This window comes from Nicotiana tomentosiformis, chromosome 11, assembly GCF_000390325.3.
Source record: "Nicotiana tomentosiformis chromosome 11, ASM39032v3, whole genome shotgun sequence".
NCBI lineage: Eukaryota > Viridiplantae > Streptophyta > Magnoliopsida > Solanales > Solanaceae > Nicotiana > Nicotiana tomentosiformis.
Window position 1 is genome coordinate 126,979,206 of NC_090822.1, and position 12,409 is coordinate 126,991,614.

Sequence of the window (12,409 nt, forward strand, 5' to 3'; positions counted from 1 at the left end):
GTCGTGATTATGCTCTTGAGCGTGGGGGCTCTGAACAAAACTGACGAGCTTTCAATGCTGAGAAAAGCCACGTTAACTATATCAAAGTTTTGTGAAGGCATGCCAAAATTAAACCTCCTTTTGAGAAGGTGAAACCTTTAATTATATGTTAAGATTCGTATCAGGTCATTGTAAGATATCCTATTCACATTACTATATTTGTCAGACCATATGATAAAGAGGAGGTTATGAACTTATGATTTGCAAAGTTTTTAATAAAGTGGACAAAATATAGACGGTGGACTTGCCGTATTTTTATGGTTTAGGTTGTGCAAAGGTTTTAAAAAAGGGAATAAAACATAAATATTGGCCTTTTTAATATAGTACTAGTATATATTTTTCTGGTTTAGGTTGTCTCCTATTGGGCTTCAAGCACATATTTATCTCTTAAATTACCTTATTAAAGCATAAACATATACGTACCCTACAAGCCTTCTTTTCCTCCAAAAGCCCTACAACTTCTCTAGGGTTTATTAGTAATATCTTTCTAGTTTCAGCATATCAAAATTTTGCTAATGGATTCTGATTATGATATTTATGATATGGATTCTGAGCCGGAGCCAGAAGAGGAAGATTTTTTCAGTGATGAACCAATTATCAACTCACATAATCAGAAAGATTACACAATTTTGAAGGACACTGATATTCATCAACTGATCAAAGACGATATATCGAAAACTACAACGATTCTTTCGGTCAAAAGAGACGTCGCTTTGGCTCTTCTTCGCCATTATAATTGGAACATGACTAAAGCTAACGAAGAATGGTTCGCTAATAAACTCGAGGTTAGTAAGGCTATAGGTATGTTATTGGAGAAAGAAGAAACTACGTCTTTGGATTCTAATCTTGTGAATTGTGGTATCTGTTTTGAGGAATATACTGTTGATAAGATTGCTTTTGCTGCTTGTAAACGACATCCTTTTTGTAAGGGATGTTGGGAATGTTACATTAGCACGTCAATTAATGATGGTCCTAAATGTCTTGTTTTACGTTGTCCAAATCCATCTTGTAATATGATGGTAGGTGAAAGTATGATTGTTAAGTTGGCATCTGATAAAGATAAATTGAAGTATTATGATTATATGTTTAGATCTTATGTTGAAGAAAATAGGAAGATTAAGTGGTGTCCTGCCCCTGGATGTGAATATGCGGTGGAATTTGAAATTGGGAGTGAAAATTATGATGTGATTTGCGATTGTTCGAATGATTTTTGCTGGAATTGCTTGGACGAGATTCATCGCCCGATTGATTGTAACACTATAGAAAAATGGAAAAATAGGAATTTTGAAGAAGCTGCGAATACGAAGTGGATTTTAGCTTTCACTAAGAAATGTCCCCAGTGTAATAAATCCATTGAGAAAAATAAGGGATGTATGCATATGACTTGTGTGTGTTATTACCAATTTTGTTGGCTTTGTTTGGCAAAATGGGATAGTTGTATTGGTGGATGTAATGGTTTTGAGGAAAACAAAGAGGTAAAAGAAGCCAAGAAAAATATTCTAAGGTACACACATTACTATGAGAGATGGGTGTCAAATGAGAAGTCAAAACAACAGGCTTTAAAGGATTTAAATGAGATGAGAAACGAAGGAGTGAAAAAGCTAAGTGAATTACACTCTTTACCTGAGACTGAATTGGAATTCATTATACAAGCTTGGCAACAAATTGTTGAATGTAGAAGAGTCTTGAAATGGTCTTATGCCTATGGATTTTATTTACCAGAAGAGGACAAGGCGAAAACACAATTTTTCGAGTACTTACAAGGGGAGGCAGGGGCAGATTTAGAGCGACTTCATCATTGTGCAGAGCAAGAATTATTGGATCATCTCGGATCTACCAAGAAATTGGATTATACAGAGCAAGGATCTTACAAGAATTATGAACGTTTTCGTTCGAAACTTATTGGTCTGACTAAGGTTACCGGAAATTACTTTGAGAAGTTGGTTACTGCCTTAGAAAATGGGCTCAAAGATGTGAATTCAAAAGAATACAAGAGAAAAAGGGAAATACCAATGAGTAACATTACTGTTGATGATTCAAGCATGTGGGCATGTGACAGGTGTAGTTTCTTGAATGCAGATTATTATACTGTTTGTCAAATGTGTGTGGTAGATTGAAGAAAATTTAATCCACTTAATGCAACCATGAGTTAGTCAGAGTATGAGAATAATAGTATTAGTTACTGAATTTAGAAGAGGTATTTTTTTTCTTTGTTTTCCTTAACAAGTTGGTCGATTGATTATAGATTAGTAATCTAAAGATTGGACCTTTTCTCAATGTCTTTTATGCAGAATTTGTTTTCATTTAATATCATTTGTTTCAGTTATGATTATGTTAAATTTTGTTTGTTTAATTTCTATCTTCTTCTTCCAGGCTTGTTTTAGATGGATGCATTTTTATTGTATGAATGATAGGGTTAATTACGGTCAAACATCTCTATAACAGTCTCGTTTGGTCCGAATAGTTTTTGATGTTATAGCGAAGTGTTGTTATAGAGAACATATATTATAACATAATATAAAAATTGGTTCCGAAAAAGCTTGGCTTTTATAGAGAAGTGTTGTTATATATGAATGCTATTATAGAGAGAGATGACTGTAATACGAGAAAGAAATGGACATTAATACGCAAGATACCAAGGAACAATGCATGCATAGTATTTATTTTAAGAAAAGCTCAAGTTTTATCCAAATAAGTCACTACTAGGATTTTAAGTGGTATATTTTTACACATAATTTAATACGTGTGCTTATATAATTAGTACACCTATTGTTTTAAGGGTAAATCATAATTAATCATCCCTAGTTTTACAAAGATTGTTTTACTCACTGTTTTCCCTTTCCATACGTAAAGTCGAAAACTAATAATTTAAGTGATTCAAAAAGTCATTTTTTCAAAGGCTAGTATTTAAGCATTGAAGTTTTGTGCTTAAAAGCGATAACTAGGAAAATCTCCCGAGAAGGATTCGAACCTACTATCAATCGGTTAACGGCTGACCGCTCTATCACTAAATTAATGAGGAACAACGGACTTAATGTTGGAAGCCGACTTTCGTTCTTTGGACCAACCTATGGCCGAATAAAAAAGAGTATGTCACTCTTTTTCACATACACCAAGAGAAAATATTACAATAGCAAGCCCCTCCCCACCCGGAGAGCCTCCGGGATAGGAAGATGGCGATATACAACCATTCACTCTCGAGATTCATTTTGATCAATAAATTTACGCATCCCGCCAGTCGCTAAGTAGAATGACTTTACGGAGGGATAACAAAGGCTGGGACTCTTCCTACCAAAAACAAGGGAGCTAAGTAGAATGACTTTACGGAGAGATAACAAAGGCTGAGACTCTTCCTGACAAAAATAAGGGACCTACTTCTCATCGTAGGAGTCTCTCGGGCTTCCACTAAGTACTAAATAGCACTTCTGCTATTCGAATTATCAAATAATTAAATCGAGAATGGAAATGATATAATATTCACCTTTTCGTATGTATGGTGGGAACAATGATTCAACATTCGCTTTTCTAGAAATCCCATACTCACAGCTCCATGTTTTCTTCCACAGTGCATATTGGATTTCAATATAGGGGTTTCCCCTCTCTCTTTTGGCATAAAATTACCTAAATACTATTCGATCGAGTGATATTTAATGCTATGTTTCCTTGAAGATGCATATTTTATTGTTTTTTTTTTCAAAAATATATTGTGAACTATATATCTTTTAATATTTTGAATGGAAATAAAGTCAATAAGGAAATGGATATTAAAATAAACAGTTATTAGTAGAAGACAAACAAAACCAACATCTTTAGATATTGTTTGTCGCTGAATTATTGTTCGGTCATTACTTAGAATAATAGTACTATATTCATAACTACGTTTGTTCACACGCGACAATTAGTCATACTTTGATTGTCCACGGGCATCGATCTTGTCCCAAAATTTCTCTTACGCACATGTTAAATACCGAAAAAAATATTATACATTCAAAACTTTTAAAAGCTTGTTTATTACACTTTTATGGGAACAAGGTCGAAGTGTGATATTATTCTCGTGTTTATCTTTCATACTTTTATGGAGTCTTAAATAATTTAATTTTCTGATTCTGTTTCTTGAAAGAAGCTAAAATTTATAGTTTACCAAAAATAAAAATATTACTTGTGTTGTTAATCAAAAGCACTTTTTTATTTTGGTCAAACATCTCAAATTTTTTAAAAAGTACTTTTTAATTAAAAAATAATAATTTTTGCTTCTTAGAAGATTGACCGAACATGTTTTAAAACTTTTAAAAAGTACTTTTGGCATTTAAAAAAATATTTTTTATATATATATATACACACACCGAATGTAAACGTTGTCTGTAAACATGGGATTAGTTAGGTACAATATGTTCTGTTGGGCTTTACTTTTGGATAAATTTCTCCGGTAGTTTTGCCCCCGTTTGGTCATAGATTTTGACTTCATTTTTTCAAAAAAAATTTGAAAACATTATTTGTTTATGAAATATGATCATATTTTGGGGAAAAATTTCAAAAACCTTCAAGTTACCAAAGCGTTTGACCATAAATTTCCAAATTTGTTTTAAAAAACCTGATTTGGGTGAATTTTGATTTGAAGATGAAAATTTGTTTGGACATAGTTTTCAAAATATATTTCACTTTTTTTTTTTGAAAAACATGAAAGGTAACTTATACGCATAATTTCTAAAAACTATCAAAAATACCCAACAATACCAAACAAATAAACTTGTTAATCCTGTATATGCATAACCTTCATCGATGCCATTCATTATCATTATCACAAACCATAGTCCTCAACATTGATAAGTTTGGCACAAAATTATCATTTTTATAATAAACTACATAATATACTATCCTAAAACCATAACATAATATTTTAATTTTAACTACTAATAACACAATTACTAGCTACTACAATTCGTCAAATTACAATAATATTACAAGATTCATCGGTCCCACAAAAATGCTACGTAACTGGCTGGTGGATTAGTTGGGTGCATAGATGGTGGACTTTTTTTAATAAAATATAAAAGTTTAGGATAATTTTTAAAATTATTAAAAAATTTAACAGTAATATTTTTGGGCCAAAAAGAGGTGTAGAGCTAGTTTTGAGATTTAAAAATTTTATTTTCAAAATCTGTCAAGATATGAAGAAAATACAGGTTTTGACAAATATATTTTGTAAAATATTTGGCAAAATCTATGACCAAGAGAGGTTAGAGTAATTTTGGGTAATTTGTTTTCTCACACCAACAAAACTTTAACTTTTTTTCCCAATAAAATACATGTAGAAACTTAACACTTTAATTTTCAAAAAATATTTTTAGCTCGTCTCTTTCCCCTCTCAAAATCCTCTCTCTTCACTTGTTCTTTCGGCTGCCAGATGCCAGGTGAATGCACCTGAGACGAAGAGAAGACAAGAGTCAACTATTTTGAAGCTCTGCCTTTTTGTTTTCTTGGCTCCAAAGAGTAAGGCCAAGTCAAAGAGAAATATTAAAATTCTCAACTTGGGATTTCTCCACAGCTGTAAGGGCTTGTCATTTCATTACATTGCAAATGTATGAATAACAAAATGGAAAATCAAGAATTGTAATACAATTTGAAATTTCCACACCTACATTTATTCGCAAAATCAAGCACTCGAACTTGGCATTGGGAAGAAGAAAATAAAAATGGTGAATGCAAACTTGGGGTTTCTGATGAAATTCACTAATTTTTTATTTGCTTCTTACTTTTTCTATTCATTATTGAAACCTTCTATCTGAGATCATTCTCTTTCTTTTTATGAAATTATCCTTTGTTTGTTTATATGTAAGAGATTCATGCTTCAAGTTTGTTATTTTTGTTTTTTAGAGTGAATTTAGAGAATCAGGAATTAATTTCTCTCTCAGAGCACCTAGTTAAAAGCTACTGTTAACAATATTCAATGACCAACTGGAGGAACTGGAGAGATCCTCCTCTGGAAGTATAATTCAGTTTTGTCTGCTGTTAATGTCACAGAAACGCCATTCTCACAAGCTCCATAGTCCACTCTCTCAGTACAGTAATGAATATTAGCGAGTTGACTCAGTTCCAGAAGGCCCAGATGAAGGCGATTCTTGGGCCTGACTCTAGTGTTCCTTTTGAAACCTTTATCTCGGATCTCATGGCGAGCTCCTCTGAGGCTGAGTCAATGTTGGACATGATCAAGCAGGAGGATTCGAACTTGCTTGCTGTTAAGCTTGCTAACCTTCTAGACTCTCCCCATATCACTGATGATTCACGCGCTACGTGTGCTATCGTCCTCCAAAATTTGTTTGTTGGGGATGATGGATATGGTTGGCGCAATCTAAGTCTATCGACTCGGTCCGGTGTGCAATGTATCCTTCTGAACCGTATCAAGATTGAAGAATCAAAATCCATTATGCAGACCCTTTACATTACGCTTTGTGTAAGCCTCCAAGATAACAAGGAGTCTGAAATATGTAGCTTGTTCGGCCAATATTATGACAACTCCAGTTATATCAAGGTAGTAGAGTTTACTTTGTCATTAGTTTCCCAGTGCGCCAAACAAGGAGATGATTTATCATCAGCCCCTTGGATCAAGGATATGTTACTAGGTGCACTGAATGGTTGCAGTGATATGAGATTGAGGATGGCGGCACTGAGGGCAGCGATCGACATCATTCAGTGCCTCTCTAGTTCAAATGATAAAGACTGGTATCAGGGTTTGTTGCCAGCTTTGTTGGGGACCTTGACAGAAGCATTGAGCAAAGGTGAGGAGGTTACTGCCAGGGAAGCGCTGGAACATTTTGTTGAGTTTGCTGAGAATGAACCTAGGTTCTTAAGGATGCAACTAGTAGAAGTGGTGGCTACCATGTTCGAGATAGCAGAGAATGTGAGTTTGGAAAAGGAGACGAGGCACTTGGCGATTAAGTTCCTGATAACTTTAGTTGAGGCGAAAAAGGAAGCTCCCGGCATGATGAAGAAATTACCATTATTTACTAGCAACTGTTTTGCTATGTTATTGAAGTTGTTACAAGATGTTGAGGACGAACCACCTTGGAACAATATCCACAAGGTTGCATTTAGGGAATATGGTAACATTATGGTTGGGATCTGCTATTTTGATCGCTTGTCTCGTGCATTAGGTGCTAAGACTATTGCTCCTGTTGCTAAAGAGCAGCTCTCTGCTTGCTTGGCTGCCCCTGACTGGGAGAAACGCCATGCAACACTTCTTGCACTTGCTGTTATTTCTGAATGTTGCCCGAAGGTACAAATGATAGAATCTATATTACTCCATTCTTAGTTGTTTATTTGTTCCTATGGTGTTAGTTTGATCTTTATGCATACTATTTTGACATGTCCTCTGTAGTCTTTAGGAGTCTATATTTTTTATTTTGTTTCCCTCAAGCTATGATTTATAAATATTTTTAATTAGAAGATATTATTTTACAGAAAATTTTGTCTAATTTCTAAGAATATAACTTTTATGTCAAAAGAATTAAGAAACTCAATCTAATTTATACTGAAATTTTCTAAGTCCTTCGTCTCCTAAATTCTGGGACGGAATGGTAGCATTTAAGAGGTGCTTTTGCTGGCGAACCAGCTACTAAAATTTGTATACAAAGATACTCTGCCCCACATGCCCCTATTCTCAATCCAAATGTGTTTTATTGGCCGAGGTTATCTTTTCTGGTTTTCTCTCTCTCTCTCTCTCACTCCCCCCCTGGTGGTTAGCTAGGTTGAAGTTTGAACCCGTGTCCTTTTTGCTATTATAGGTGATGCTTACGAGTATGGAGGAACTGGTTCTGAATTATTTCCTGAACATGGTTCTGGATTGTTTCCAAGATCCTCACCCTCGAGTAAGATGGGCCGCTATTAGGGCAATTGCCTTGTTTTCGACCTTCTTCTGTCCACAGTTGCAAGAACAATTCCATGATCAAGTATTACCTGCATTAGCTGCAGCTATGGCTGATTTTCAAAATCCAATAATACAGGTTTTGTCCTATGCTGATATGAACTCTTTACTGATGCTGCAATTTCCCAAATGCAATTTCAATTATCATTCATACAGGGAACAATTTTGCGAACAATCGGCAAAAATTCTAGCTAGTGCACTTTTACAATGGCATTACATATACCATACAGTTGAACATCTCTAACTTTGTATAGGTTTACTCCCTGTTTGATTTTTGCGATTTTGTTGTTATCCACCAGTGAAAATATTTAATTAATTTACTTTGTTACTCTAGTATGTTTGACTGACGAGAATCATGGGCTTAAGACATAATTTAAATAACATCTTTAGTGCAGCGGCAAGGGGATATAGAAAAATGTTTAAATTTCAAAACTAAGTTTTAATTCTGTCAAGGGGATTCAACAATTGTTTTTGAGAAGTAACATATTGTATGTATTAAACACAAAACAGTACATGGGTTATACTGAAACCAAATATACAAGTGTGCAAAAAGAGTAAATCAGTCTACATTTCTAACAGGAACCTAATGTGTCTAAGATAGATATAGTATCCTCTGGGTAGATCTGATTGCACCAAAAACAAAAAAGCTTAATACAGTTAAGTTTGATCTTTTGCAACGTGTTCTCGAAATATCTAGAGTTCCTTTCTTTCCAAATTGTCCACCAAATATAAGCAAGGACCATCGTCCATTTGTTTTTGTTATCTGCCCCAGCTCCAGTTGCTTCCCAACTAAAGAGAGCTTCAGTAATCTTTCTAGGCATTGTCCAAGCTATGCCTCTGAGATTAATGACGATCTTCCGCAACTGATCAGTTAACCTACAGTGCAAAAATAGATGACCAACTGTTTCCACTTCATTTTCACAAAGAAAACATTTTGAGCATAGAGTCCACTTCCTCTTATTTAAGTTTTCATGTGTAAGCACAACTTCCTTTGCCAGTAGCTGTGAGAAACATGCAACCTTATATGGTTTCTTGGTCTTCCAAATATGTTTTCATGGCTAGTTGGTGACTTGAGGTATTGGTTGGTTTATCGTTTTGTAGGCTGCATTGACACTGAATTTTTCACTACTATGTCCCTGCCATCTCAATGTGTCATCTCCATTCTGAATTCCTGTGAAGTTGTCTAGTTGTTTGTAGAATTCAATCATTCTATTTATCTCCCAATCATTCAAGTCTCTTCTGAGTATTAATTAGATCTCTGTTGGTGATGAGCTAGAGCATATATGTCAGAGAATAAATCCTTCAGAGCTCCATTCCCCAACCAATTGTCATTCCAGAATGATGTCCTGCTACCATTGAGCACTTTAATAGAGACTTGGTTTTTAAGAGCTGGCCATAATACCCTTATAGACCTCCAAAGACTAACTCCATAGGCTGTGTTAACTGGTTTAGTCATCCAGTTGTCCTCTACTTCATATTTGGCTTTGATTACCTTGATCTATAAACTTTGAGGGTCTTGAGAGTACCTTCATAACCACTTTAGTTTGAGGGCTTTGCTGTGATTCTTCAAGTTTCTAATTCCCAATCCACCTTGAGCTTTGCTGAGAGTTACCTCTTTTCACTTGACCAGGTGATAGGCCTTTTTTTCTTTTTTTCCTTGCCACAAAAAATTCCTTCTTATGCTATCCAACCTTTGAACGACTCCCACAGGAATGGGAAAAAGGGACATCATATAGGTTGGCAGTGAGTCTAATACCGAGTTAATCAGAGTGAGCCTTCCTCCCATTGACAAATATTGACATTTATCTTGAGAGCTTTTTCTCAAATTTCTCCAATACATTGACTTGGCCCCCAGTGGCATAGTCCCCACTTTTTTCCCAAGATCAGTGCCAAATCCTCCATGTTTGTTACTTCATTGATCGGGAAGAGATGACTACAACAACAACAACAACATACCCAGTATTATCCCACAGCGTGGGGTCTTGGGAGGGTAGTGTGTACGCAGACCTTACCCCTACCTTGTGAGGATAAAGAGGCTGTTTCCAATAGACCCTCGGCTCAGGAAAGTCGGGAAGAGATAACTCTTCCTCCAATTAATATGCAGCCCAGAAATACCTTAAAAAAGAACCAGTTTAATCCTCAAGACTCTTAGTGGGCGTTTGGACATAAGAATTGTAAAATTCCAAAAAAAAATAAAAAAAAATTTCAAGTGAAAATGGTATTTGAAAATTAGAGTTGTGTTTGGACATGAATATTATTTTGGGTTGTTTTTGAAGTTTTGTGAGTGATTTGAGTAAATTTTGAAAAACAGCTTTTTGGAGTTTTTCAAATTTTCGAAAAATTCCAAAATTCATCTTCAAGTGAAAATTGGAAATTTTATGGCCAAACACTAATATTTTTCGAAAAAAGTAAATTATTTTTTATCTCCAAACGGGCTCTTAGTTGTTCCACTTCTGCATCACAGAAGATCAAGATGTCATAAACATATTGAAAATGTGTAATCTCCTGATTGTTATGTCCATTCATGGCTACCTCAAAGCCTTTAATCCACCCATTGAGTTTGGCTGTTTTGATCATGTTGTTCAAACCTTCCATGGCTATTATAAAAAGAAAAGGTGACAAGGGATCACCCTGCCTGAGACCTCTTTGAGTAGGAAAGAATCCTTCTGGAGAACCATTAATAATAGACTGAGAATTTGACAGTAGATTTTCATCCATTTAATCCATTACACTCCAAATCTCATTTGTTGTAGCATGCATAGTAAGAAATTCCAATTCACATGGTCAATTGCTTTCTCAATATCTAGCTTGCAAAGGATACCAGGTTTCTTCTGTTTTTGTCTTGGGTCTACTGCTTCATTGGCTATTAGTATGACATCCATTATTTGCCTGCCTTTTATGAATGCCATTGTTGAGAATCTATCATTTTTCCTATCACCCTTTTCAGCCTCTCAGTCAGGACTTTTGCAATAATCTTGTAATTGCTCCCTATTAGGCTTATAGGCCTCAAGTCCCTCAATTCCTTTGCACCATTCTTTGGGGATCAAGGCAATGTAGGCTGCATTGAAATTCTTTTCAAATAAACCATGGGAATGGAAATTGTAAAACACCCCCATGATGTCATGTTTAAGCACCTCCCGACACATAATAAAGAATCCCATTGTAAAGCCATCAGGTCCTGGTGCCTTGTCCATAGCACACGATTTCAAACACCCAAAAACTTGTTCATCAATCTGCTTTGTAGTAAGTTCTTTACTTGCTCAGTTATTGTCGGACAACTCCATTCTTCAGTCTCAGTGTAGAGGTTTTTGTAGAAACTTATTATCTCAACAATTTATATTTATACAAAAGTTTGTTTTTATCTTTTTCGCACAAATATTTTCCAACAAAGGGGATTCAATTGAACTCCCTCACTAAAGGTAGCTATGCCCCTGCTTTAATTGTATGTATGAGGTTTGGCTCTATACCAGACCACTCGTCCTAATGCGTTATGCTTTAGATCTTGTGGTCTTGATGTAATTTTCTGGATACTTTGATAAATCTTATGGTTATATGTATTTGCACTGTACTTGTTCTTGATATGTGGTCAGCGGTCATTTGTGCTTTTCTGCAACGTGAGAGAAATGCTGCTGCAGAATAAACCAATTTCAAAATGGGATAACATGCTCGATAGGGCATGAGTTCTAGTATCACAAGCGTTTAATGTTTCCGAAACTTGTCCTCCAGAATCTTGAAAAAACTAATACTTGTTAGTTACCTAACTTATAGGCTTAGTAGGGTGCTGCTGGAAAGTTGATTTTATTAATTTATCTTGCTTACCTTGAGGGCTATCTTGCTGTTGGTTAAAAGAAAGTGGAACAACTTTGATATAAGAGACTAGAAAGTAGTAATAATCTTTTCTGTTAACCAACAACACGTGTGAAAATGCCAAGATTAGTATTGTTAGTTTACAGATATGTATAGTGTAATTTTGTCCCACATTGGAAGAGGAGTAATATCTCCTTGTAGTGTATAGCTATAAATAGGGACCTCTTGTATTGTATTTATCATCCAATATCAATAACATATTTTATCCCGTGCCTTCTCACATGGTATCAGAGCATTAGTGAGAAAAGATCGTTGTGCGTCATTCCAGCGTTAACCGGGAAGAAAGAACTTAGTCATCGTGCAATTTTTCCGGTGACCTAAGACTTGTCTAAGTGAAAATCACTTTCTGTCAGTGTTGTGCTAAAACCAACACCACCACGAGGTAGATCACCCTCCGATGACCAACCCCTGAAATTTTATCCGGCAGAAAAGCCGCCACGCTCCTCTACGCGCCGGCAACAACAACTTTTCCGGCGAGGGTTCCGGCCACTTTCCGCCATTTTTTCGCGAAGCTTCTTCAGGACAGTGTGCTCTCCTTAAAATTCCGAGCCTACCCATCTAATTCAAATCAAATTCCAACTA

General features: G+C 35.5%; 2 protein-coding genes across 17 annotated transcripts in view; both read left to right on the forward strand.

Moving 5' to 3' along the window:
- Nucleotides 1–431: 431 nt before the first annotated feature.
- On the forward strand, nucleotides 432–2,322 carry LOC104103530 (probable E3 ubiquitin-protein ligase ARI8). The gene has a single exon (XM_009611446.4). It carries the CDS (start codon nucleotides 555–557, stop codon nucleotides 2,154–2,156), a length of 1,602 nt encoding a protein of 533 aa, XP_009609741.1. The 5' UTR covers nucleotides 432–554; the 3' UTR covers nucleotides 2,157–2,322.
- A 3,046-nt stretch (nucleotides 2,323–5,368) lies between these two features.
- The window catches only part of LOC104103528 (uncharacterized), an 82,182-nt gene continuing 75,141 nt past the window's right edge, over nucleotides 5,369–12,409 (forward strand). For 7 of the 16 annotated variants that reach the window (XM_070188105.1, XM_070188098.1, XM_070188104.1 and 4 more), the window contains exons 1-2: nucleotides 5,374–7,312; nucleotides 7,821–8,039. In XM_070188105.1, the coding sequence (XP_070044206.1) occupies nucleotides 6,107–7,312; nucleotides 7,821–8,039 (1,425 nt within the window). In that variant the 5' untranslated portion in view covers nucleotides 5,374–6,106. Of the gene's footprint in view, nucleotides 7,313–7,820; nucleotides 8,040–12,409 lie in introns of all 16 variants that reach the window. The other 9 variants (XM_070188110.1, XM_070188108.1, XM_070188112.1 and 6 more) reach the window with 6 other exon arrangements.